The following is a 26,468-nucleotide window of genomic DNA, read 5'->3' as shown; positions in this document are numbered from 1 at the left end:
ACGCATTTGGCTGCCGCGTTTCGCCCATAAAATTCAAGTCAATTCGCTTTACGCTATATCCTGGGAAAGCGCTTTGAGACATCTCAACGACCCGATGAGGAAGCTTTATTAAACGCTAAGATCCTTCTCATGATAATCATTGCCTTTGATCAAATGGCTTTCACCTGAGTAAATTGCACCCTTGGCAGGATTGGACCTGTAAAGTGAAGTGACTGTTTCGTCGGCACACGTATGCAGACAATTTGCACACAGCAACGTCCCACGAAACAGTAGTGGAGTGAAACTTATATTTTTTAATAGACACATATATAGATAAATAATAATGATAGATAGACAGACAGACAGACAGATAGAAAGCCCATGCAGATTTGAGTATACACGGGCACAGTGCGTGTGTGTGTGTGTGTGTGTTTGTGTGTGTGGGTGTAGTGTGTGGGGTGGGTGTGTTTGTGTGTGTGGGTGTAGTGTGTGGGGTGGGTGTGTTTGTGTGGGTGTAGTGTGTGGGGTGGGTGTGTTTGTGTGTGTGGTAGGTGTAGTGTGTGGGGTGGGTGTGTTCGTGTGTGGGTGTACTGTGTGGGGTGGGTGTGTTTATGTGTGTGGGTGTAGTGTGTAGGGTGTGTGTGTTTGTGTGTGTGGGTGTAGTGTGTAGGGTGTGTGTGTTTGTGTGTGTGGGTGTAGTGTGTAGGGTGGGTGTGTTTGTGTGTGTGGGTGTAGTGTGTGGGGTGGGTGTGTTTATGTGTGTGTGGGTGGTGTGTAGTGTGTGGGGTGGGTGTGTTTATGTGTGTGTGGGTGGTGTGTAGTGTGTGGGGTGGGTGTGTTTATGTGTGTGTGGGTGGTGTGTAGTGTGTGGGGTGGGTGTGTTTATGTGTGTGTGGGTGGTGTGTAGTGTGTGGGGTGGGTGTGTTTATGTGTGTAGTGTGTGTGGGTGGTGTGCAGTGTGTGGGTGGGTGGGGGTAGTGTGTGGGATGCGTGTGTTTATGTGTGTGGATGTAGTGTGTGGGGTGGGTGTGTGTATGTGTGTGTGGGTGGTGTGCAGTGTGTGGGGGGGTGGGGGTAGTGTGTATGGGTGGTGTGCAGTGTGTGGGGGGGTGTGCAGTGTGTGGGTGGGTGGGGGTAGTGTGTATGGGTGGTGTGCAGTGTGTGGGGGGGTGTGTAGTGTGTAGTGTGTGTGGGTGGTGTGTGGGGGGGTGTGTAGTGTGTAGTGTGTGTGGGTGGTGTGTGGGGGGGTGTGTAGTGTGTAGTGTGTGGGTGGGTGTGGAGAGCGCGGTGCACGCCGGCCCTTGTAGTCGGAGCGCGTGTTGAGCGAGTGCTGGGGGCGGGGCGGAGGGGGCGGGAGGACTACAACTCCCAGGGTGCACTGCGAAGCTCCTCAGCAGAAAGGGCTGCAACAGTGTCGCGGTGTGTAGCCGCGCGCTGCCCTGAGGGACCCCATTCATAAAAAAGATACTCCATCGAGAGGCGCCAAAAAAATACTCCCCATAACAGGACTCGATTACCCTCTACAGCTGTTTATTTTGCAATATATATATATATATATATATCTACAAATAAATATACACATATGTATATATACACACACACATGTTAGAGCAGTTCCAACACACACACCCACACTACACTCACACACCTACACCCACACTACACCCACACACCCACCCACACACACCCACACACACACTACACCCACACACACACACACTACACCCACACACACACCCACATACACTACACCCACACACACACCCACACACACCTACACTACACACACCCATACAAACACCCACACACACCCACACACACACCTACTCACACACACACCCCCACACACACTACACCCATACACTACACCACCCACCCACACACACCCCCACACACCCACTACACACCCACACACACACCCACACACACTACACCCACACACACTACACCCACACACTACACCACCCACCCACACACCCACCCACACACACTACACACCCACACACACAAACACCCACACACACTACACCCACACACCCACACTACACACCCACACACACCCACTACACACCCACACTACACCCACTACACACCCACACACCTACACTCACACACACCCACGCACACTACACCCACACACACTACACCCACACAATACCCACACACACTACACCCACACACTACACCACCCACTCCCACACACCCCCACCCCCACACACACCCACACACACTACACACCCACACACACACCTCCACACCGACTACACACCCACACACACTACACCCACACACCCACACTATACCCCCACACACTACACCCACACACTACACCACCCACCCACACACCCCCACACACACCTACACTCACACACCCACACCCCCACACACACTACACCCACACACTACACCACCCACCCACACACACCCCCCCACACACACACACCCCCACACACACTACACCCACACCCACACACCTCCACACCGACTACACACCCATACCCACTGCACCCACACACACACCCACACACTACACCACCCACCCACCCACACACACACTACACCCACACACTACACCCACACACACCCCCACACACACTACAACACCCACACACACCTGCACTCACACACCCACACACACTACACCCACACACACCCACACCCACTACACACACCCATACAAACACCCACACACTACACACCCACACACTACACCCACACACCCCCACACACCTCCACACCCCCACACACACACTACACCCACCCACACACTACCCCCCCAGACCCCCAGGGAAACGCATCGAAACGTTTCTTCTTTTTTCTCTCTCTCCTTTTAAACCCTCTCTCTCTCTCCATCTCTCTCTCTTTTTCTCTCTCTCTTTTTTTTCTCTCTTGGCTCCATCCCCCTACACACAGAGAGAGAGAGAGAGATACCCCCGCACACAGACACAGGCGCCGCTGGTGTAGTGGTATCATGCAAGATTCCCATTCTTGCGACCCGGGTTCGATTCCCGGGCGGCGCAGTGGATTTTTTTTTTTTTTTTTTTTTTTTTTGGGGGGGGGTTCAAATTTTTTTTTAATTCTCTTGATATGTTTTTTATTTAAAACACAAACACATGGATTGGGCTGTTTTTTTGTTTTTTTTTTCGCGGGAGATCCAAAAGATGGTTTCAATAAAGTCATCTTTTTTTTACACACACACACACACACACACACACACACACGTTTTTTGGGGCTGTTACACACCATATGAAAAAAATGTGGGGGGTGTTGGATGTTGGGGGGGGTTCCGCGAACTATTTTTTGGGGCTTAACTTCTCAGCGCTGAAAAACGACCGGCGAACTACGCAGCGGATCCGCGGGGCTAACCCTCGCCTTCGATCGCGAGGCGTCTTCGCCACGTTGTTGGGACGCCTCCAGGCAGTGGGGCGGAGGCGGTGGGGCGGAGGCGTGGTGGGGTGGTGGGGCGGGGCGGTGGGGTGGTGGGGCGGTGGGGCGGGGCGGTGGGGTGGTGGGCGGTGGGGCGGGGCGGGGGTGGGGCGGGGCGGTGGGGTGGGGCGGGGCGGTGGGGTGGGGCGGGGGGTGGGGGTGGGGCGGGGGCGGTGGGGTGGGGCGGGGCGGTGGCGTGGGGTGGTGGGGCGGTGGGGTGGGGCGGGGCGGTGGGGGCGGGGCGGTGGGGCGGGGCGGTGGGGTGGGGTGGGGCGGTGGGGTGGGGTGGGGGTGGGGCGTTGGGGTGGGGGGTGGGGCGGTGGGGAGGGGCGGTGGCGTGGGGTGGTGGGGCGGTGGGGCGGTGGGGCGGTGGGGTGGGGCGGTGGGGTGGGGGTTAATTGGGGCCATTGCGTCTGCGTCACTCACTGACCGTCTGTTTTCCTAAATTACCTTCGTGTTCATTTATTTACTATTCAATCCGTTAATCTGTTAAACTTTCTCTCCTCGCGCCCTTTCGAGGCTTTTTAGCAGCCGGTGGGTGGGGGAGGGTTGGGGAGGGTTGGGGGGGTGGGGGGTGGTTGCGACTCAAGGCGCACTGCGCCGAAGGACCGGCTGTCGGTTACGTTCAAAAAATTGTCCGTTCGCTCGGACATTGGCTGTGCATTGGTCTACGAATGGTCATTACGCTTTTACGGTAACTCCATCGAAGGGCTTTGGAGCGCTTAAACCGATGCCAAATGTTATTGTTTTTACTGTGGTCATCGCATCGCGTACCTCATCCCTTATATCTGCGGCGCTGTCTTTCAAGATCGTCTACAAAAAAAAAACCACAAGGGGCGGCGTCGGCGTCGGCGTGTCTTCCTTACGTAGAAAGTCAAGTCAAAGCCGCGAGGACTATTATGTCGGAGAAATTGGACTCCGACCTTCTCAGTGCTTTTTGAGTTCCACGGCGGCGCGACCTTCACGAAGAAGCTTCTCCATTCGGGTCGCGGTTCGCAGCTTCGAAGCGAACCTTCGAGCGAAAATAAACGGGAATCTGCGCCCTCGATAACAGCGCCTTTTCACGTCCTCGAGACGCCTCAAACCGCTTCGCAGAAGTGTATACGGTAGACTGAACTGACGGGTGGATTTTTTGCGGCCGGAGCGGAATAGACCCCGAGGGCGAAGCGCGTTCACGGAGAGACCCGGGTTCAGTTAACGCAGAAGTTTCCAGCGTGCAAGTCAGTAACCGCCTCCTCCTTTGATGTCTCACTGCGTTGTGATCCGTTAGAAATAACGGTCTCAGGTCAATCGAAGAAAATATTTACCGTATTTGTTACCGAGAGCTTTATTGTACGCATCGAGCGACAGAATTGGAAATTCGAAATAAGATTTTAAAATATCCCTCTCTAAGAGAAGTGCGTAAAAATTCAGATTACTCAGTAGATATGTGTGGGTGGGGGTGTGGGGGTGTGGGGGGGGGGACTTGATGTCACCAGGTTATGTTAGATGTTCGTGTTGGACTCAAAAACCCGTGAACAATTCAGTTGTGAACGCGTTACGCGGCTCTTCGACCCTCAATAAATAGCACACACGTAAAATTCTGGTTCTTATTAAAGCGTTGGGTTACATCTACCAGAGAAGCACAGGTTAATTATGAGAATCAGATTTTAAAAGATACAATACATAAGGTATTTATTTATTTAGAAAAAAAACCTCAAGGTCCTCACACTAACATTCACGGCAGAAACATTTAGGAATCCTGTGAATAGAATTAAGGTATGAAAGATCCACATACAACACTAAGTAGTTTAGCCTTTACATAATATTTCGGTTCAAAAACCCGAACTTCACATTAGTTGCGTTACAAGGAATCGTTAAAAAAAAATTGCGATGGTTAAGATACCACATCTTTAGTAAAGAAAATGCCTATTTCGACGTTTGATTTATTTCACAGCAGAGATGGGTAGATGTCATCGGTGTGCTTTGTGGCCCTATTAAACTAGCACCCAGGAACACTTCGCCTACGTACGAGTCATCTGCAAGCGCGCGATTTTAAACCAGACACACTTTCTGAGACCAATGATTGCGGGGACGAAACATTTTGCAGATCAAAGAGAGCAACAGAATCATCCTTGGGCTCACAGAATGAGATCGATTCCTTCTAATCAACTCCCCCCCCCCCCCCCCGCGTGCGTAAATTTGCCGTTCCGATTTTTTTTTTAGCCCGTTACCATTTTTCTTTCGAGGAAACCGGATGAGTGTTGCTTTTGCCGAATAACCTTCTACGATCCCAAGCGGCACGAGCAGCAAATTTAAAGCGTGTTATTCCACCGGAGCTTTTGTAGAGGGACAAATGGGACTCGTTTGAACAAAAATGTCCATAAAACGGGGTTAATGGAATGTAGCACAAATGGGAAATTCTTCATTTATTTAGATAAATGCCTGGAGTTCTGACCCGAACCAAATGTACTTCAGTAACATTTATTGGGACACTTCAGGTCACGTTCTAAAGCCTCCCACACGCAAGATGCAGACAATAGCTTTATTTTTTTTTAAAAAAAGTTAAATTCAAGGACTTACAAGGACTGACTTAATTAATTGTTAAGGCCTCGTAAGTCCTTGAACTTAACAGAGGGAAAAAAAAGTTACTGAAAGTATTTTTGGGGAGCTTCCCACAAGCAAGGGAACATCCCGAGTAGTTCTGATTTATTTTATTTAATAGTTCAGTTAAGGCTCGCACCTCATTTTAGTTTTGATAAACACGGCATTGAAAATAAAACGGCTTAATCTCTCCCACGTTATTCTACAAAAGGCTTTAAGCGTTGAATTCAGCAATTTTTTTTCGCTAACTCGGGACAGTTTTTTTGTTCGTTCTTGAAATGGTAGAAACTCTCGCCTCACAGTAATGACCAAATTTAGATTTTTGCCCCAAATTCTGCATGCTCCGAACTACAACACTGAATGTAAACGCACAAAAAATAGTACACCATGATTATGTTCTGAGCGATAGCAGTAATGGATACAGATTTTTTTTGTACTTTGGGAGACGCTAAGACTTTGGAAAGTGGATGAATTTAATACAACGTGAGCTGCAGCAATGAAGTTACACTGAACGTTGCGTTTGCTCTTGAGACACAGATTTCAGACAGCGTACAGCTCATCTGCGCTACCCTCAACTATACCTCGACCGCGATAAGAGCCCTTTCCATTTCACACTCCAGCCACACCTTAAGACTTCCAATTGGCATTGAATTATAAGCACTTTACACCACGGACTCGCCATTAACCAAACTAACTTCACTTATATTTCATGTTAAATAGTTTGCACAATTTACCATCCAGGGTGGCTCGGTCCATAGGTTCCACAGGAGACACCAATTAGTTATCTAATCCCAACTAAATTGGGCTTTGCTGGAATGTTGGACACAAGAACCAAGTCAATGATTATGCTATTGGCTTTATTGGTATTCATTGTTGGGAGCAAGTTTCAAATGTTTCATGATGAGAATATTCTTGAGTTTTATTTTCAACATCAGGAAATGCCATCTTGAAATAAAGAATTTATTGAAAGTCCTTAACATGGTAAATTGATCTAAACTACTAGTTTGGCAAATACAATACCAATTTATTACTAGCTAGTGTCCTAACCCCTTGAACCACCAAAGAGTTCCTCAGAGTTAATTAGGATGGCTTTTAATGAAAATCTTTCTAATAACCCAAAGGAAAGTGAGGGAGAAATTAACATCGCATGCAATTAATGTTAAGGCAAATGTATAAATTGTTCTGTCCCAATAATCTAGTGTTTTTTTTAATGCATTAACCTACAGTAACAATCTAACAGTGTTCAGAAATAGTTCTTAAAAACACAGGTCAGCGTAGTCCGAGACATGTACAAGTCATTCACATGAGGTTACACAGAAATTACCATCCAATTTCTCTTTACAAATGTCTAAAAATATAATCCGTGCAAGTTACTTGGTCCACTTTACACAGGTCATTTGTGTTCTTAAAAACATCTGAAAGAACGGGGCAATTGATTTCTAGACTATAGAAGACTGCACTTATAACCTATGATTGTTACTGTATTGTGTGCTTAAAGCAATCTGCCAGAAGACAGCAGTTGTCCCTACAAATTGTTTTTAAACTTTCCATGATGCTAATACCTTGTCTAAAAAGGCAGATAACACAACGTAAACACCTTACTTATGTACATACTGGTGTTGCGAGGAATACTTTTTCTGGTGTCTGTGCATGAATCCTGAATCCCAGTACTCAAAAAAAATCCACTTTCAGCAACCAGTAAGTAATATAGCACAGGGAGGTAGTGAATCCAAAATGATGGGCTCAGAGAACAAAATCTAGACAGTGAATTTTTTTTTTAAAATCAGCTCACTGAAATATTTCCTGTAAAAGGTGCACAATACCAATAGTGTAATAAGGGGGAAAAAGTGCTAGTGGAGGATTAAGACTACCGTAGTCAGACAGACTTAACTACATTAAAAGTGAAGTGAACTGGTGTGAAAAAGCATCTCTAAATGATTGCACCTGTAAGGAGTGCAGATAGCAGAACGTTCCCACTTACTTCCATTACATGAGAAATGTCGCAAGATCTTTTTACAAAAAAGTAGTTAAGTTAAAATGGCACCAAAAAAATGTAACCATTAAACACTGGATTTAAGCAAGGTTTTAAATCCACTTCCCTCCCTCTTTCCCAACCTTCCCCAGGATTTGCTGGATGGAACATATTGCAGGTTTGATTGCATCTTAAGACCACGAGTGGTGCAATTTAGAGATAGAGGTGAGAACTGCTTTTTCACATGTGCTTTTTGAACATGAAACCTTGGCATTTCAATGAGAACCTCCATTTTCAAAATGTAGAATACTGCTGTAACATACTGCAGTTTCCACAAAATGCCAATTTGCTTGTGGCACGTTACAAATGCTGGCCATTATTACGAAGACTGACCTCAAAAGGAGACGTTATGATGGATTAGTTCATTAACTGGATAAGTGAAAAAATACAGATCAAAAATGGAAGCACGGTAGTGCTCGATATGAACTGTTCAAATGAACGTACCCAGAATAAAACGCAGGTGATACCAGGCAGATCCAAAGAATACAAGTTATTTGACAGTAGTTCAAAGAGTAATTCATTGGCAACAAACCAAACTTGGAAGTTTGATTCTCAATACTCTGAACAAACACTGTTTGACTCTAAAAATAAACAGTGAGCAATATTTTTTTTAAACAAATGGAGACGTAAATGAAATGTAAGCGCACAAGTTCAGATTGTGGTAGATAATCCTCATTAATCACAGCACGGGGTTTCACAGTATGCAGCATCGTTCTCGCAGGCTCTTCTTGTTCCTGCTGCTTTTCTTCCCATTCTTGTCTTTGTTCTCCGACATTTTCTTTGCTCGTACCTCCCTCATGAGGTCGAAAAATACCTGGGCGGGAAAAAAAACAAATTGAAAGTGTTCTGAATGAATTCTACCACAAGTTTCTGAAGCCCCCCCCACTCCAAAACTCCCTTCACTACTACAAAGAATTCCTTTGGAAAAATGCAAGCGTTACTGCATTAGAATCACGCAGCACAGAACGAGGCCATTCGGCCCATCATGCACTGGCTGGCTTTCTGAAAGATCTATACAATTAGACCCGCTCCCCTACTCTTTTCCCGTAGCCTTGCAAATTTTTCGTTTTCAGGTATTCCTTTTGAAAATTATTATTGAATCTGCTTCCACCACAGGCAGTGCATTCCAGAGAGTAACAACTCGCTGTGTAAAAGAAAAATTCTCCTCATCTCCCCTCTGGTTCTTTTGCCAATTAGCTTGAACCTGTGTCCTCTGGTTACCGACCCACCCACCAGTGGAAACAGTTTCTCCCCTATCAAAACCCTTCAGAATTTTCAACACCTCTATTAAATCTCCCGTTAACCTTCTCTGCTCCAAGGAGAACAATCCCAGCTTCTCTGGTCTCTCCACATAACTGAAGTCCCTCATTCCTGGTATTGGAATCTCAACAATAACAACAATAAGATTCCATTTATAGAGCACCTTTCACGTCGGGAGGACGTCCCAAGGCGCTGGACAGTTGGGTCAGGACCCGAGCATTGGGGGGAAATGGTGAGGGGAGGGAAGGGAGGGAGCGAGGAGGGGGTAGAGAGTCGAGAGGGGAGCTGAAGGCTGAAGGTCAAAGAGAAAGGTCTTGAGACCGGCCTTGAAGGAGGAAAGGGAGGAGGCGGCGAAGGCACTGGGGGATGGAGTTCCAGAGCCTCGGGGCTGAGAGGCTGAAGGTCCGGCCATCTCAATTAAATACAGATGGAAAAACATGCTGCTTAAAAAGGAGCAGGGTAGTTCTCTGCTAGTGCTTACCTTATCTACATTGGCTCTCGTTTTGGCTGAAGTCTCGACATATTGAACCCCCCACTCTTCTGCTTTACTCCTGGCTTCTTCAACAGACACTTGCCTCCGGTCTTCCAAATCAGACTTGTTCCCCACCAAGAGTAATGGGATCTTGTCTTCCTCAGCTTTCACACGGAGGATCTGTTCTCTGTAACCAGAACAAATTGCTGACTTAATCATCTCAACTGAGTTTGGACCCGAGCGGAACACAAAAAAAATAATCTTATAAGCTAAGTTATGATGGTTTCTATTTACTTAAAATTCAAAAATAATTGGAAGCATAAAAAACACCAAATAAGGCAGAATATAAGAACTGGGTTATATTTAACAAAAGAAGCAGAATCTTTTAAGCATTATAATCTTCAAGGGCATAACCCAATTACATAAAGTCTTCAATGGGATTTTAAAAATTGCAATTGATTTATAGTTACTGTAAGGGAAAAATGTAAACAGGGAGTTTCCAAAGCTTTGAGTTATCTACCTCCGCAGCTGACACCTTGAATTAACTAAACTCTAGTCAGGAACAAGTCATTACCAGCCACCAGAATTACAAGACTGCAGAAATGCATTTAAAAGGAGCTCATAAGTAAATACCAGCTGTAACTTGCATGGTAGGATGCATCTGCACAGAGTGGACATCAATAGAAATAAAATCTGAATGATAGACCTGTAGCTATAGCTTAAGGACTTGTTTCATGAATGTATCTCAGGTTTTATAGGGGGCAGGTTTTATAGTAAGAGGCACGGTCAAGGAAAAAATATTCACAGGAAAGAATAGGTTTTCCCCGAGTTATAAATTGCAACAGAAGCACTAAGATTTGCTTATGAAGTTAACAAATCACAATTGTAAATTCAATATACAAATAAAATAACAAAAATAATAATAATTTGGCTACTTAATCCATGACTGTTTGTGGGACAATGCTGTGCACAAATGGCTGCTGTGTTTTGCCAGTAAAATATACAGTCAATTCACTTTACAGTATATTCTGTGAAGCGCTACGAGACATCTCGAAGAGGTGATAAGGCCTCTATATCAAATGCAAGGATTATTATTATTACTATGAATGTTAAGTAAGGCAGAACACTCACATTCCCAGCAGCATCTGAAAAAAATTAATAGTTCAACGCTCAAAAGTAGTATTTTCAAACTAAATTTAGTTCCACAGAGTAGATGTCAATCTCAAAAGGATTCCCCTCTATAAAACTATAAAGAGCAATAAAAATTTCAATGCACAATAGTTTTTAATGCCGTTCTCCGCAAGAGGCAAGCTTGGCGTAGCAGAACAGTGACAGTGCTTGGAGCTGGACAAACATTACCTGCAATGGGAGAAATCACTGCTGTATTGGAACAAGACATCACAGCTGTTTAAATAGGATACATCTTATTAAGAAAGGTATTACTGAATAGGATATAGATGCAATATCCATGTAAGCTTTTTTTTTAAAAAAATAAAGGATTCTTGAAATGGCCCTTTGAAGATAGGCAACTGATATGCCAGACAATTCGGTGAACATAATATTCTTTTCAGCCCTTGCCTTTGAATGAGAATTTATATTTGCTCTCGCTTTTGCAGGTGTCAGAGCAGAGGACGGTACTTGTATAAAGGACGATTGACACATCCGAGACTTAAATATATTCACCCGATTTTCAGATTTTGAAGCTATTTTGCTTCCGGCAGTGTGGGGGCAGGAAGCGTTTTTTTTACTGCCTTTGCCACATTTGCTTTCAATGAGGCCCCCCCAAAAAATCCCAAACTTTTGCTGTTCTCTGAAAGTTCATCCTTTGGTCTGCTTGAAGGCTTTACAGGGACAAAGGAGGCAATGAGCAACTGTGCTGCAGCTAAACATCCAGATCCATCTGCCAAAATCTTGCACATATACAGTTAACCGCTTTAATGTGGATACAATGGAGAACACTATTGCGTGCGACAAGAAGAACTATGCACATGTATGTCAGACAACCCCTTCCCCCATGGGGAAGTTACATATTTCCCCATACACTATCTTTAGACTTCTAGGACAATACAATACAAAATTACACTTGTATAGGGCCTTTCCCAAATGCTCAATGTGGCTCTAATGAATCTGAAAAGCGTCAAACACTGTGATCTCCCAATCACTTACCTAAACTCTACAGTGGCTGTAAAAGATTCCTGCTCAGTGATGGAAAAGACGCAGAGAAAACCCTCCCCGCTGCGAAAGTAGTTATCCCGAATGGCTGCATAGTCCTCCTGCCCAGCAGTGTCCAAGATATCTATCTGGACTTCCTCACCATCCAGAACTACTTTTTTCCTGTAACTGTCAGCCTTCGTGGGCTCATAGTCTTCCACAAACTGTAAGGGGAAAGGAAGGAGAAAACAGTAGCAGTCAGTATCATTGAATGTATTTTCACTGCATTCGGCTAAGTACAGCAGAGTTCTGTTTATATGACTATATAAAGTGTTACCAGTTCATACGCTACACATGTTATACATATTTTGTGAAGGAAATTAACAACAACAGCATCTCAGAGCGGGTGAGAGTTTTCAATGGCAGCATTGGATAACGTTTGGACTCATCAGTTGCTGGGGCACTCTTTAAAAACAAAGTGAAGGGCCACTTAGCCAGCAAACACTCTGGATGATGGTGTCAAAAACGAAAGCTCTTTGTGGGAAACAAGCTGGGGTGGGGCAGGAACTTAATGCTACAGTTTGTCAATCATGCATGGAAATAACATCACAAGCATAAAACATTTAGCGATCTCAAATATTAAGTGTTCTGAGTGATTTCCGTCAAATGCAGTGACTGTTTTGAAGATATGTCCTGCGGCTATTTTGCAAACAACTATGAGACGAATGACCAACAATATCTGTAGATTATAGGCCAAGACACTGGGCGAACCTCTTTTTGCTTTTCAAGTAGTTTTACAGGACCTTTAACATCCACTTGAACAGGCAGGCAGGACCTGTTTAACAACATTGACAATTTGGGGCTCTTTTCTCTCTACCCCCACCTCCCCCCTCCGCAAAGGAAAGGTATTCTGCATTTAAGTCAAGATTGAGTCAGCAAAGCTAAAACCTAGTAGAATCGTTCCCTTCCAATAATTTTAAAACTACAAGTAGAGATGGTCAAAGCTATTTGAACAGAACATCCCTCCTTTGTGTAAAATAAAGTCTCTTACCTCATCGTACATGAACTGCAGTGTGAGTGCCGACTTGCCCACACCACCGCTGCCCACCATAATCACTTTGTGCAGGGCCAGCGAGCTCTGGTTTTTGTTCTTGTTAGCTGCCATTTTAAACTTCGATCGTCAAACCAATGCCTTCTAGCCAGAGGAGCAACTCTTTGCTGCGTACAAAACAAAATACAGTATGTCAGCTTTTACGAAGGAAGGTCCAGCTACATCGGAAGAGCGGTGATTATGGTGAAATGGTCACAGAAGAAGGGAATTTCCTACAGCGTTAGAGGGGAATTTTCACCTACACCTCTCCAGCCCTTTCTCAAATGTGGTATGAGGGAAAAATAATCAGAAATTTGAATCATTCAAACAAGGGCCACAGCTGAAACTCACTATTGTCAAAACAAAACCCCCACTTATGGCCTTTTGTTGAGTGAGTGAACTTGGAACTCAGCCCAAGATGATGCAATGAAAATCAATTCCATTTCAGCCAACGATAAATGGGATACATCCAGGAAGCTCACTCTTACAGATTTTAAAGGTTGTTAAACATGCCTGAATTTCCAATATAATACTCATTTCTCACTTGGCTTTTTGACACTCTAGATTAAATATGATCATGTGTTGCACCTCAAGTCATTTTTAAACATAATTGCTTAATTAAAAGATTCACGTGTCTCAACTCTCCCACATTCCAAAAGAAAATTGCCAAGTCTTTCACAATTCATGTTATTAATGCAGATTTCCTGTTGCAAACTCGACAGTATTCAATTAGTCCTAGAGTTCAGGCTTACAAAGTTTCCTATTGCCCTTTGTAGAAAGCAGAGAGTACAGTTTGCCATTCCACACAACTTGAACTACGCATTACCCGCTGATAAAACTACAGGTCTCACTTACAATTAACCTTAATTTAGTAGCATGTTACCCATTAACCTTTCAAACAAATCAGAATACGAGGATGTTATTAAATACAGCAGATCCACAGTTAATTTCCCTGTCAAAGCCCCCGTCAAACACCCTTAGCTACAAGTATTCACAAGTGTTGAAATATTAAAACCGCAATGAGTTGAGATAAATTTTAGATGCATTGTTTTATTTCCCGGGTTTACTAATAGTTAATGGTATGATACAATTACGTTAAGATTGTCAATTAGCTAAAATCGCTCCATTCAACAAATGCAAAAGGAAAAGGTGAAGTCTTACAGTCCTGGGGATTTCCACAGCTCTAAGATGATCTAATATAAACAGAGAACTAAATATACAGGCAAGTCAGTCATTTAAGCTGTTTGTAGTTTGACCATTCAGTTAGTATGTAATATGTATATGTGGGAAGTTAGAAGGTAAAGCACTTGTTCTTTTGCCTATTCTGATCACTTTTACTATAGCAATGTCAACTCAATTTCCCACACTACCCATACTTGTGATCACCAAGTGTGACTGGCTAGTTGGAATTGAATGGTGGTTGTTGTCCAATTCATTGACCTTCTGTATTTTGTCCTATTGCTGTTTCCCAACTTTAATGCCCCAAAATAGCTACCAGAGGAATTCAAGCAAATCCCAACTTAATGTTCTTCAACTTGCTAATCAATTATTAGCGCTTAAGACAGACTGTGTGTATTAATCATGCTTCAAACTAGGAATTGGACCATCATCTGAGCAGCCTAATTATAATTAATTAGAATGCTTCAGCATCAGCTAAAAACTCAGCCTGATGCTGGAATTTCCCTGGACCTGCTGGCAGTCCAAAAGGTTACAAAAATGTACAGCAATTTATTTTTATATTTCTATGGATATGAGCCAGCCTCGAGTTTTCAACGTCAAACTACAAGAAAAGCTTAGGAGATCTCAACTCACCTGACGTGCCTTAATACTAAATTACTTAACAAAATCAGCAACATCTTTTTTAGAATGTAAATTGACGAAGGAATGTGATAGTCAATAGGCTATCAGGGTATCCCATGCCAAATGCACAAGAACATTTACAAAGCAGTTTTAAAGATTATTTAATCTATAAACTTCAGTCATATACAAGAAGTCCTGAAACGTATTAAAATAGACCACCTCCAGTTTGTCAAATGCCAAGGAGCTGGAGATGAACAAGGGTCTCCTTGGAGCCAAGCCGATTAAATCATTCACAAAAACAAATTATATGTGTATAATAATTCTTGCATTCAATATAGAGTCTTATTATGTCTTCGAGGCGTCTCAAAGTGCATTATAGAATATACTGTAAAGGGAATTGACTGTATATTTTGTGGGTGAAACGGAGCAGCCAATTGCGCACAGCAGTGTCCCATAAATAGTCGTGGATTGAAGTTACCAATTTCTTATTTTTTTGAAGGAATTATTATCCCCGGAAAAGTGATCTACCAATTGACTAACAACTGGGTTCCTACCTACTGCTAGGTAAACAACAATAAGATTACATTTGTATAGTGCCTTTCACGTCGGGAGGACATTCCAAGGCACTGAACAGTGTACAGCATTTCAGACCCGAGCTGGGGTCAGGGAGGGGAAGGGGGGTGACCGATTGCTTGGACGAAGAGGAGGGTTTTGAAGCGGAACTTGAAAGAGGCTAAGGAGAGGGCGAGGCGGAGTGATTTGGGGATGGAATTCCAGAGATTGGGGGCAGAGTGGCTGAAGGCTCTCCCTCCAATGGTAGGGCGGGTGGAGTAAGGAAACTTGCACAACATTGCGCCCTGCTGGGAATCACACCCAGGTCTCTCGCTTGCGAGCGAGTGCTTTAACCACTGAGCTACAGGAGCATCTTTCATGTCGGGAGGACGTCCCAAGGTGCGGGACAGTCAGGGATTTGGACTCGCGCAAGGAGTTGCAATCAGGAGGGAAGGTAGAGGTAGGAGGGTGACTGAAGGCAAGGCATAAGCGAAGAGGAGCGTCTTGAGACGTGCCTTGAAGGAGGCGAGCAAGGGAGCAAGGCACTCGACTATCTACAGTATTCTCAGCAAGTCAACCGAAACGGATTTGAGCAGAAATGTTATCAAGCAAAGCCACTTGTGATCCTCGGTGCTCTATAGTGGATCAGGAAATCATTCTAGATCACAGAAGGAATACACATTACTCATGGGTAATTCCCATTACTCAAAACTTTTAAGATTACCCACGTGTTGTGTCAGATGTTCCACCTTTGGACCAGCCACCTGTGCTGCCACATCCTCAACAGATATAACACCCGAGGCTGCAAGCCTCACTTCTTGATCTTTTTCTTTTGATTCAGGAAAAAAACACACTAAAATCTTCAACATGACCAGCCCAAAGCAATGACATACAAATCAATTTACTCAGCTGGTAAGTAGTCATTACGTGGAATTTTCTGTGAATCTGACACTTTGGATATTCTGGAATTTTCATGAAGTGGTTCTTGCCTTGTGGCAAACAAACGGTTTGCTGAAGCCAAACCAACCTGGGTCTGAGAAATAGGGAAAAACACACACAAAAGAGCCAGCTACATCCTAGAACCTAGGCACAGGATTCCCTTTCAAAAGCTTACCAATTATTTCAAGGCTTTTCTCAGAACTCAAAAAAAAAGGTAAGTCGGAACCTAGTTGTTAGTCGATTGGTGGATCGCTTTGTGGGGATAGCAATCCCTTGAAAAAAATAATAATTAATAATTATTTGGTCACTCAATCCATGACTGTTTGTGGGACACTGCTATGCGCATTTGGCTGCTGCGTTTCTCCCACAAAATATACAGTGAATTCATTCACAATATATTCTGTGAAGTGCTTTGAGACGTCTTGAAGACACGATAAGGCACTATATCAAATGCAAGATTATTATTACTCCCAGACTTCAAAACAGACAGTACATGCAAATCTAGATCAGACCTCAATCTGTTGAAAGCATTTTTGCCCATCTGACAGATGTTGTCATTTCAAACAACGCCATTAAAATTCCAAGACCACGTTGAATTGGAGTATCAAAATTAAAAATGCATTATGTTTCAGCAGTAAATGGACTAAAAAATAGAAAGCTCAGCTATATATTCAATATAAAAATCACATTGGTGCAAGTACTTTACTATCCACATATTGTATTTGATAGAATGCCTACAATATCAAAACATACTATAGCGAATTGCTGTCAAGTGTAGCGGCTATAATTGCACACTGCATCATTTCACAGACTACAACAAAATGAATGGCCAATTTATTTGGAGGAGTACTCGTCTGGAGTCCAGAAGAAATTCTGTTCTATTTTTAAACAGCATCACACGAATATCATCCATTCGATCAGGCAGACCAAACAGTAAATTTAATATCTTGTCCTGAGGATGGCACCTCTGACAGGACGTGGCTCCTGCAGTACTGTGCTGAAAAGCCAGCTAAACTACTGTCAAGTCAAAATCTTCAACTTGCAAATTCCGAGCCAGAGGCAAGAGCGCTCGCTACCTACAGAGCCAAGTTGGCATTATTGGCCTAACACACGCAGCCTTGTTATTCCTGACCGCAGGACAACAGGTCAGGGGGCAAAATGGAACAAATACATTTGAAGAGCTATGTTTTCAAGTCAACATCTTCCTGTTAAACTTATGGAGGTTCCTCAAAAAAAACCTACTATAAAAATACACCAAAGCATGGAAAGGTCTGCCCTAGAAGCCTGGAATTTTAATTATAACGCCTTGCCTGTACAAGTACGCCATGGAGAGAATGTGTATATGAGTGGCTTGATTTAGTTTTCACACATACACATTCCATGGAAGATATGCAGTGTAAATCATACACGCAATATGAATCCCAAAAGGAGTAATAGCAGTGAATCACAAATAGCTGCAGATGATGTTCTGTCTTCATTTTACCGGATTCCAACCAGCGGGATCTGAACTCAAAAAAATCCTCCAACCCATATTTCTCAAATTACTTTAAAATTACTGATCCAATCTTTCAGATTTTGTGCATTTCCAAAAAAATTACTCTCTCTCACGGGAATGTGATTTATACTGGATAATAATTTGATACAGAGCCTTTCGTGTTGGGAGTACATCTCAAAGCACTTCAAAGGATATACCGCAAAGTGTAGTGACTGTTTAAGCGATCAAACAGACACAGCAGTGTTCTAAAAGACAGCTATGATGTGAATAACCAATTTTATTATTGGCTTGAACACTGGGAGAAAGAAACTCCCTTCTCTTTTTCGGATAGTGTAGTGGGATCTGTATTGAAAGACTAGAAATGGGGTTTGAACCAATACATTCGACTCAGAGTTCCAGCAGAAGGGCTTCATTAAATAGTTGGGGGGAAACAGGGGGAAAAGAGAGAAAAAAAATATATAGTGTGCATACATACAAAAGGGTAACAGAGAGTTTCCTGTAAATATCTGGGAAAATCACTAAGTATATATAACACTGAACTTTTGACTATGTTTGTAAACCAAACAGGCATTTCAAAATGGAGCCAGTCCTACTAACTGACTGGCAGCAAATACAATACAAAAATCTACAGTTAAAGGTTTACAGAAGTGGTTATGACAAAAACTGAACTTTAAATTACAGTTCATAAGGTACACAGCTGTTACCTTAGTTACTGTACAATTATATTTGTACAAAATTGACAAAACTAAATAAAACAGGCTAATGATTTACAAGAGTAAAACTGGATTCTGTTCAGAATGCACAGCATTTTATTTGATTTCAAGTAATAATTTTAAATCCTGACCCTTTGCAGACTTTTGAGAAATCAGACCAAACCAAAACAAAGACTTTACAGTGTATTCTAGAAGACATGAAAAGCACTATATTAACTGCAAGGATTATTATTATTTATATTATAAAAAACAAAAAAATGGTTTGTCCATATTTTCCTGTATAAAGCTTCAAGCAACTGCATGAATATTAATTTGCTGTGAGCTAAGCCAGTAAATAGGTATCGGTACCTTTGAATCCACATGTATAATTTGGTGCTAATAATAATTTACATAGGTGTGCAATCTTTATTTTAAACATGTGAGAAAACATGGCAAGCACACTACATATTGGAGCTGTAGGACATACAACAGCTTGCATCAAATCTCTAGACCAGAAAGAAATACATTTTCATTTTTTGGAACTTTTCACGTGCTGCACTCTGATTTAATTTTTACAAAGTACAAAATAATACCATCAGATATTCCCCGCCTAATTTTAGTTGTCAACGAACACCAAAATGAAAAAGCTGGAAAAGATCTTCAAAGTGATTTGTGTAATTCTGAGCTCATGCAGTTTTATAAACTGCAAACCTGTGGGGTTCCAACATTAAATCCACAACTTGCTATCATATTTTGCCTGTTGTTTGGAAGAATCTTTTCCAGTGATTTAGCCAAACCTATAATATGCCAATGTAGGGTTTTAGTGGCAGGAAGTTCCAACAAACATATTTTCCAAAGCACAAATAAAAGGAGGTAAATCGCAAACCATCAACATTTACTGACTTCCCTTGTAAAAGTTATGTTCCAGATGTGGTGGGATAAAGTCTTTTCCCACAGGATGCCAGTAATTTAAACACGACTACTGTTTAAGTAAACCATTAAAATATCTGTACAGTTTATAAATGAAAGATGACTAAATAACATTAAGGGAAACAATTTCTGGTGCATTATAAAACTGTATATTGCTTAAACTTACTGCGGTACAGAGAAATATTCAGTTATGGGAATACTGGTAATGCTATTAATGTGTGTTGCATAACAATGCAGCAAGCGTTTGGTAAATTAGAAGATGTTATTGAATTAGGAAATTCAGATTACTAATAGCCCAGAATTACACAATGTCCCAGTGATAGTTTTTCACATTTTTACCATCAAAGCAGGTCCAACTTAGCTGAAAAAGCAGCAGTTTTTAATATAAATGGGGTGGGGGTGGGGGGAACATCTGTCATTGTCCCCCCCTCTCCAACATTTGGACCTTTCCCAAAACATTAGGAAACGATGGGTATAGTGGGTGATTTAGAATCAAGCATAGGAAAATGGGAAACAAACTTAGTGAATGACTCACCACTCAAGTCAAGTCAGCTTCAACCAAAATAAAGGAGAACTCACTTTGATACAAGGGTTATGTATGAATTAACCCTAGGAAATTATACCTTAATCACAATTCTCAGTAGCGGGCGAGCATTACACTGGAAAACACCAACTTAAAAGTTTTATTAATCAAGCAATTAGAAATCAAAGTGACGGAAGTTTCCAAGGGCCACGCTATATTCAAAATGGGTGTGACGAGAGTTATAGCGCAACGATAAAGGAGTATTACAGAAAGTAGTTCTGTACGAAACGGGGCGCACCAGTGGCTTGGCAGCTGAAGCAACTCCGTGGTATCACTAGGCTACACAGTCCAGGTTGCGGGTCAGCCGATTTCAGCCGGGAAGCTAATAATTTGCCCACAGTGCCCCGGAACTGGGGAGGAATTCGGCCAAAGGGCCCTGGGCCTGAATTGCCATCTAGTGGCCTCTCCCTGAAACATAGGTGTGAGAATGTCAAGAGACTGGACTGGACTGTACATCACTGTCAAACAACTGACACACACCATATAACCCTTCTCAGAAAGGGTCACCACCTTCAGAAGAGGAGAAACTATTAAATCTAATTGCACGGGAAGTTTATGATCCATTAAACAAAACATGGATTTCTTTGATAATGTCTGTAAAATGCAAATACTTAAGTAAAAACAACTGGAGACAGATCTTGAACAGTAAATAAATTGTCGTATTAACCAAGTCTATGGACTGAAAAACTATCAAGCAATAGAGCTAAAGCACAGATTGAACTGCATCCCACTACAAATTACTAAACTATTTGGCCCCATACAGGTTTCAAATACAGTTTTGTCAAGTTTTGTTTAATAAACTACCCCAAAGTCAATCAGTAATTGCTGTTACTTTAAACATAGAGGTAAATAATCAAACAACCTTACAATAATTCCAAGACAGCGGATATTGAAATGTCAAAATTTGCTATGGTGACATTTGTAACAACAGTAAGATTTTGACAACATCAAAAACCACACCGAAGCTCAGCCTGTCACAACACCGCAAGTTGCCATCTCAAAAACGAATCCACCTAAAACTAAACATTGCGATACAAAGTAAAATTAGACTGTGATGATAATCCTTACATAGTATCTTTCATGTCTAGATTAAAAAGCAATGTCTAAATATTATTTTAACGGAAACCACAACGTAGCAACATTAAAAATCTAAAATCCTATTTCAGTATTCTGCTATTTATTGCGATGTCTCAAAGAACTTCACAGAATTATACTGTGAAGTGAATTGGCGATACTTGGGGGGTGAAAAGCGACAGCCAATTGTGTAATTGTACTCCCGATTTTACTCTACACCACTAAAATATTAACCTTTCACAGCCGAGACCTGAATTTGAATGTACCCCAATCCAATGCAAAACTTCTTCCAGTGGATCACATGAAACAAATTGTCAGCAGTTTCAACCCAGTTTTTTTCCTCCACGTGCAGGTCCGCAGCGCAAAACTGCCTAAAATCTGTTCATTTCACCAGAGACAGACACTGGTGCGACAAATGGAAACATCAGTTGACACTGTTGAGGAGAGGATTCACACTTGGAAGCATTGGAATTTAGACGCAGAGACACTCGAGTGTAAGATTATAAATTTACCTAAGAGCACTTAATAATGACGCGAGTGGTTAAGTGATCTGTTCAACACCTTCAATAAATTATGCACTGGAGAGACTCTCACAAAATGTGCACGGAGGTTAGCAAAACTAACTGAAGCATGTACCTGGAACATATTCTAGGAAAGCTGTAAATACATTAATCTTTCACTGAGGCTCATTCTTAGCAACATCACAATAATATGATCATTAATGGAGGAATCATTTTAACAGTAACTAAGTTCCTGACAGAACTGGCGTCTTGCCACTTGCCTCGATCCTACAAGAATCATACAGTCAATAAAAGCTGCAGATATCTACAGATCAATAACACAATTCAAAGTGAACTTTAACCCACCAAGAACCACAGAGGCATTTCCATTGCCAGAATCAACAATAATGGAACCAACATCAGGATTGGATAGGAAACATACGAAAGAAACACTCAACTCTTAAATAACAATCTCAAAGTAGCAAAGGACACGAAAGAGATAGGAAGAGTATAGTAAACAAAACATATCCTCCAGGATTAAAGATCAATAGTGACATTTTACAAGTGAAAGATGTTACAAATTATGCCCAGTTCTCCACCATTTGGGGAAGCTTAAAATTCAAGATCTGCAACCAGATAGCATCCATATGTACAAATACTGAAAGATGGTGTGATCAACTAAGTTTGTTGAAGGAAAAAGGTCCTTCTCAAGCAGAAACAGACTACAGCATCTGAAGATGTCTTTGATAACTCAGTGGCCAAGTGCACGACATAGTGTGATACTATCATACCATAATTTGTATTTCAAGATTCTCACTCTTGTATTTAAATCCCTAGACGCCCCGACTACCCTCCCCCCAACCCCATCTCTCCAAACTGCTCTCCCTACCCACTTTCTCCACTCGACTCGCTCTGGCCTCCTCCTTGTCGCCCGGACTCACCCCCCCCCCCACCATCAGCAGCCGTGCTTTCAGCCACTACGCCCCGAAGCTGTGGAACGCTCTCCCTCAATCCCTCCTCCTCGTTCCCCCCCCTCCCAATTTTCAGTTCACGCTTGAAGACCTTCCTCTTCGACCGTGCCTAAGGTCAACATCCCCCAGCCCCTGGCTTGGCATCGGGCGCAGTCACTGTTAAGCGCTCGAGACACTGTCCTGTGTAATGGAAGTTATTGTTGTAATGCAATGTAAGATTATAAATTTACCTAAGATGCTGGAATTGGCATCTGTGCACCTGAATGAGATGCGAGAAAACCGACGGTTCCTGATCACAGTCTGGGGAACTCAGCTGGAACTCAAGTCACATTTTTCGGTCAGAAAGAACCTACAATATGTGAGGTTAAAAATGGAGCAATATGATTGGGAAACTGACTAAAACAGCTATAGGCAGGACAATATCAAGCCCAGTGCTGGATCTGAATAACAAAGCAGTTATCTGGAACCAAACCACAAGTAACAATATGAGTGTGCAAAATCCAGATTCATTCTGCAGAACCCTATTTACAACCAGGCAAACAAAATCACTGTACCCAAATAATTTTTGCCAACCCCTTTGCCTTGGAGGCAGGTTTGAAAGCTTCATTGACAGAAATCTTGACAACTTCTCGATCGGGGGAAGGAGCTAACCTAAAACATGTCTGATCTAAATTTTATTTCCCAAACTATACAATCTATTTTGGAAAACAAATTAGATGTGAAACATTGAAATAGATTTTAAGTACAAAATCTTGTTGACAAGATTACCACTGGTGTAAATTGAAGGAAGTTTCAGCATAATCACTTGAAAAATTACCTTTACCGGCCCGGTGCAGCAGAGTCCCTCAGCGAACAATGCAAAAGGAGCAACACCCAATCCCTGTCCTGTTCATATTCAAAGTTCACAAGTTTCAGCAAAAGTATTGGATTTAAGGTTAAAATCTCAACTTTGCATTGAGTTAGCTCCCAGCCCGAGCAGGCGTTTCACCACTAGGTCAGGAAGGGGAAACGGAGAGGGGAGTTAGAGGGAAGAAAAAGAAAGTTCCTGTTCTACATCCTTCGCAATGTCAGGTGACATCAGACTCAGTTGTGAAAAGCCCTGAAGTCACCCTCACAGAAGCTATTAGATCTCAAAATTCAGTGAAATACAACATGACTTTACAAGTGACTCACAGCAGCAGCATTGTGAAATCCAATTATCCCTAGATATCACTGAGAAGATATGAAATACAGTTCAACAGTGTGTAACACCACCAGACCCTTCACATCAATAACACAAACAAACAAACAAAAAAAAATCCCTCTCCTCACACAGGCCAATTTTCTTCTGTGGAATGAAAACAAAACTTCACTCCAAGCCTAAACTTTAATTTGCTCTTCATTCTGATCCAGCAGGACATTTCTCAAACTGAAACATCTTAGCAATGTGGAAATAATTTGAGACCAGCCTTAACAAATGGTCTCTAAATTTAAGTTCATATAAATAAAGATTTCTATCTAAAAGCCTTTAATGGAAGCGACCTAGTCAAGAACCATGATTGAATTGGTGACTGTATACTTTTCGGAATAATACCAAGATTTTTTGGAAGGCGAGATTTGAAGCCTGAAAATGTTTACTTACGAGGATACAGAACCAAATACCAGTCAGCTTCATTACCACCAAGTAACATTCAGTTGCACAGGGCATGTTTCACGTCGGTTGATGCTAAATGAAAAACTATCATTTCAAGATAATAATAATCCTCGCATTTTATATAGCGTCAACAGTTTATGACAGCTAAATGCCTTCTTTTACCTTCCTATTCATGAATAAGCCAGTGTGTAACAGGAATAATCAGATTGAGAATTTTTAGTACTTGATTGCAAAACTCCAGATGTTTCAGTTGAGTAATGATAATCTTTACATTTGCTATAACGCCTTTCGTCTGGAGGACATACAGGATAAACTGTAGTGTAATTGCGAAACTATTTTTTGGGTGGATGTAGCAACCAATTTGTGCACAGCAATGTCTTGCAAACAGCCATGAAATGAGTGACCAATTTTATTTGGGAGATTACTGGCCAGGAAACCAGGAGAAACTTCTGTTTTTGAACAGTGCCCCGAAATCTTCAACATGCACCTGAACTGGCAGACAAGACCTCGGTTTCAGGTCTCAACCAAAAGACGGCAACGCAGCACATCTCCAGCACTACACCGAAGCATCCAATCCAAACTGTTTCTCATTTACATTTAAGCAAACCTCTCTTCACGTACAAGGTCACACAAGAAGATTCCACCCTACCCTCTCCCTCCAGCCAATTCCCTTTCAGGTGCCGGCAACACAATATTAACTCTCAGCATTGTTTCTACTTTCTGTTCTTTGCCCTCGCCGGTCAAGGCAGGGACCGCTAACGACATCCGACAACATTAAAGGTGCGGTACGTCCGTCCTTGAATCTCGGAAGGAGGAATAAATAATAATAATCTTTGCATCCGACGCAGCACCTTGCCACGTCTTCGAGACGTCTCAAAGCGCCTTGACGGGATGCGCTGCAAAGTGGAGTGACTGTGTGTGTTTTGCGGGCGGAACGAGCTGTTTTGGATAATCTTTAAGCTGTTTGCGGGGCTCGGCTGCGAGGAGGAGAGAGAGAGAGAGAGAGAGAGAGTGCACTCAGCTACTGCTCTGCTGTGTCTGTATTGAGAGCTGAAGCCTTGGGGGGGGGGGGGGGACCACTTGACACACACACACACACACATAAACTCTCGCACGGGCTCACACTCACTCACTCACACACGTGCACACTCACACACATTCACACACTCACGCTCACACACGTTCACACTCATTCACACACACACAGGTTCACACTCACTCACACACTCGCGCTCAGTCACTCACACACACACACACACTCGCGCTCACACTCGCGCTCACACTCACTCACTCGCGCTCACACTCACTCACTCACTCGCGCTCACACTCACTCACTCACTCGCGCTCACACTCACTCACTCACTCACACACACACACACCCACTCACAGTGAGAGCCGAGTGGGCAAACCAGAGGCGGCGGCGGCACAGGCGCAACCAACCCTGCTGGACCGGGCCGGGGCTGGACCCGCCCTCTCCCGAGGCGCCGATTGGTCGGCTCGGCCTGACGGCCCGCCGCCCCGCGCCATCTGATTGGGCCGCCGCTGCCGCCAGTCAGACAAAGCAGCAGCCGTAGCAGCAGCAGCAAGTTAGGTTGGCCTCGCGCTCTCCCCTCTTTCCTTCTGAGAGCGAATCCCCCCCTCTCCTCTCCCCCCCCCCCCCGACCCCCCTTCACCGCCCCCCCCCTCTCCGCCCCCTTCTCCCTCTGAATGAAGTCGTCGCGAGCCGCTCCGACGGTTTTATTTTGAATTTTTTTTAACACCCCCCCAACACTCCCTCACCCCGCAACCGACGACGTGCGTGTGTGTGTGTGGGGGGGGGTTCGCGCGCTCGCTCGCGTGTGTGTGTGTGTGTTTTTTTTTACTCACTCGGTGAGAAGCCTTTTAAGCCGAGCGGGCGGCCATGAACGCGAGGCGGAGGAGAAAACACGGGCGGGGATGGGATGGGAGAACGGGAGAGAGAACGGGAGAGAGAGAGAGAGAGAGAGGGGGAGACGGCGACACACGCCCGGACACCTCACAACAGCCGAGCGCGGCCGCGGGCACGAGAGGCGGCCGGAAGTGACGACGCTGCCGCTCGCGCCGGGCGGGCGGGTCCGCGTCCCTGTCCCGCGCCGCTCTAACGGTTCCGCCTTTTTTTTTAACCCCCCCCCACCACCCCGAGCGGCCCTCGGCCAAGGTTCCGCCCGCCGACCGTTCCGCCCTCCTCACGCCACCCTTCATCCTCACCTCCTCCTTCATCCTCACCTCCTCCTCCTCCTCCATCATCATCATCGTCACCTCCTTCATCGTCACCTCCTCCTCCTCCA

At 43.6% G+C, this 26,468-nt stretch overlaps 1 protein-coding gene and 1 non-coding gene across 2 annotated transcripts; one reads left to right on the top strand and one right to left on the bottom strand.

The window, feature by feature from the left end:
* The first annotated feature begins 2,928 nt into the window (after positions 1 to 2,928).
* Positions 2,929 to 2,999, top strand: trnag-ccc. Its single transcript has one exon. It is a non-coding gene; the product is annotated as a tRNA-Gly (tRNA).
* Positions 3,000 to 5,062: 2,063 nt separating this feature from the next.
* Positions 5,063 to 26,212, bottom strand: ralba (v-ral simian leukemia viral oncogene homolog Ba (ras related)). Its single transcript, XM_042336146.1, has 5 exons — positions 26,029 to 26,212; positions 12,955 to 13,121; positions 11,919 to 12,127; positions 9,762 to 9,939; positions 5,063 to 8,834 (listed from the first exon to the last, which is right to left on the bottom strand). The coding sequence occupies exons 2-5, from the start codon at positions 13,066 to 13,068 to the stop codon at positions 8,715 to 8,717; spliced, it is 621 nt and encodes a 206-aa protein (XP_042192080.1). The 5' UTR covers positions 13,069 to 13,121; positions 26,029 to 26,212; the 3' UTR covers positions 5,063 to 8,714.
* Between the last annotated feature and the right edge of the window lie 256 nt (positions 26,213 to 26,468).

This window comes from Callorhinchus milii, unplaced genomic scaffold, assembly GCF_018977255.1.
Source record: "Callorhinchus milii isolate IMCB2004 unplaced genomic scaffold, IMCB_Cmil_1.0 Scaffold6, whole genome shotgun sequence".
Taxonomy (NCBI): Eukaryota; Metazoa; Chordata; class Chondrichthyes; order Chimaeriformes; family Callorhinchidae; genus Callorhinchus; species Callorhinchus milii.
This window is presented reverse-complemented; position numbering and strand designations above follow the sequence as displayed.

What these genes read in the sequence shown, in the direction of transcription:
- ralba (XM_042336146.1), bottom strand. Translation starts at nt 13,068, where the DNA reads ATGGCAGCTAACAAGAACAAAAACCAGAGCTCGCTGGCCCTGCACAAA. An exon ending in ACAGCCACTGTAGAGTTTAG is followed by an intron (nt 9,940 to 11,918) that starts GTAAGTGATTGG and finishes TTCTGGTTACAG; the next exon opens with AGAACAGATCCTCCGTGTGA. An exon ending in CGAGAGCCAATGTAGATAAG is followed by an intron (nt 8,835 to 9,761) that starts GTAAGCACTAGC and finishes TTTCCCGCCCAG; the next exon opens with GTATTTTTCGACCTCATGAG.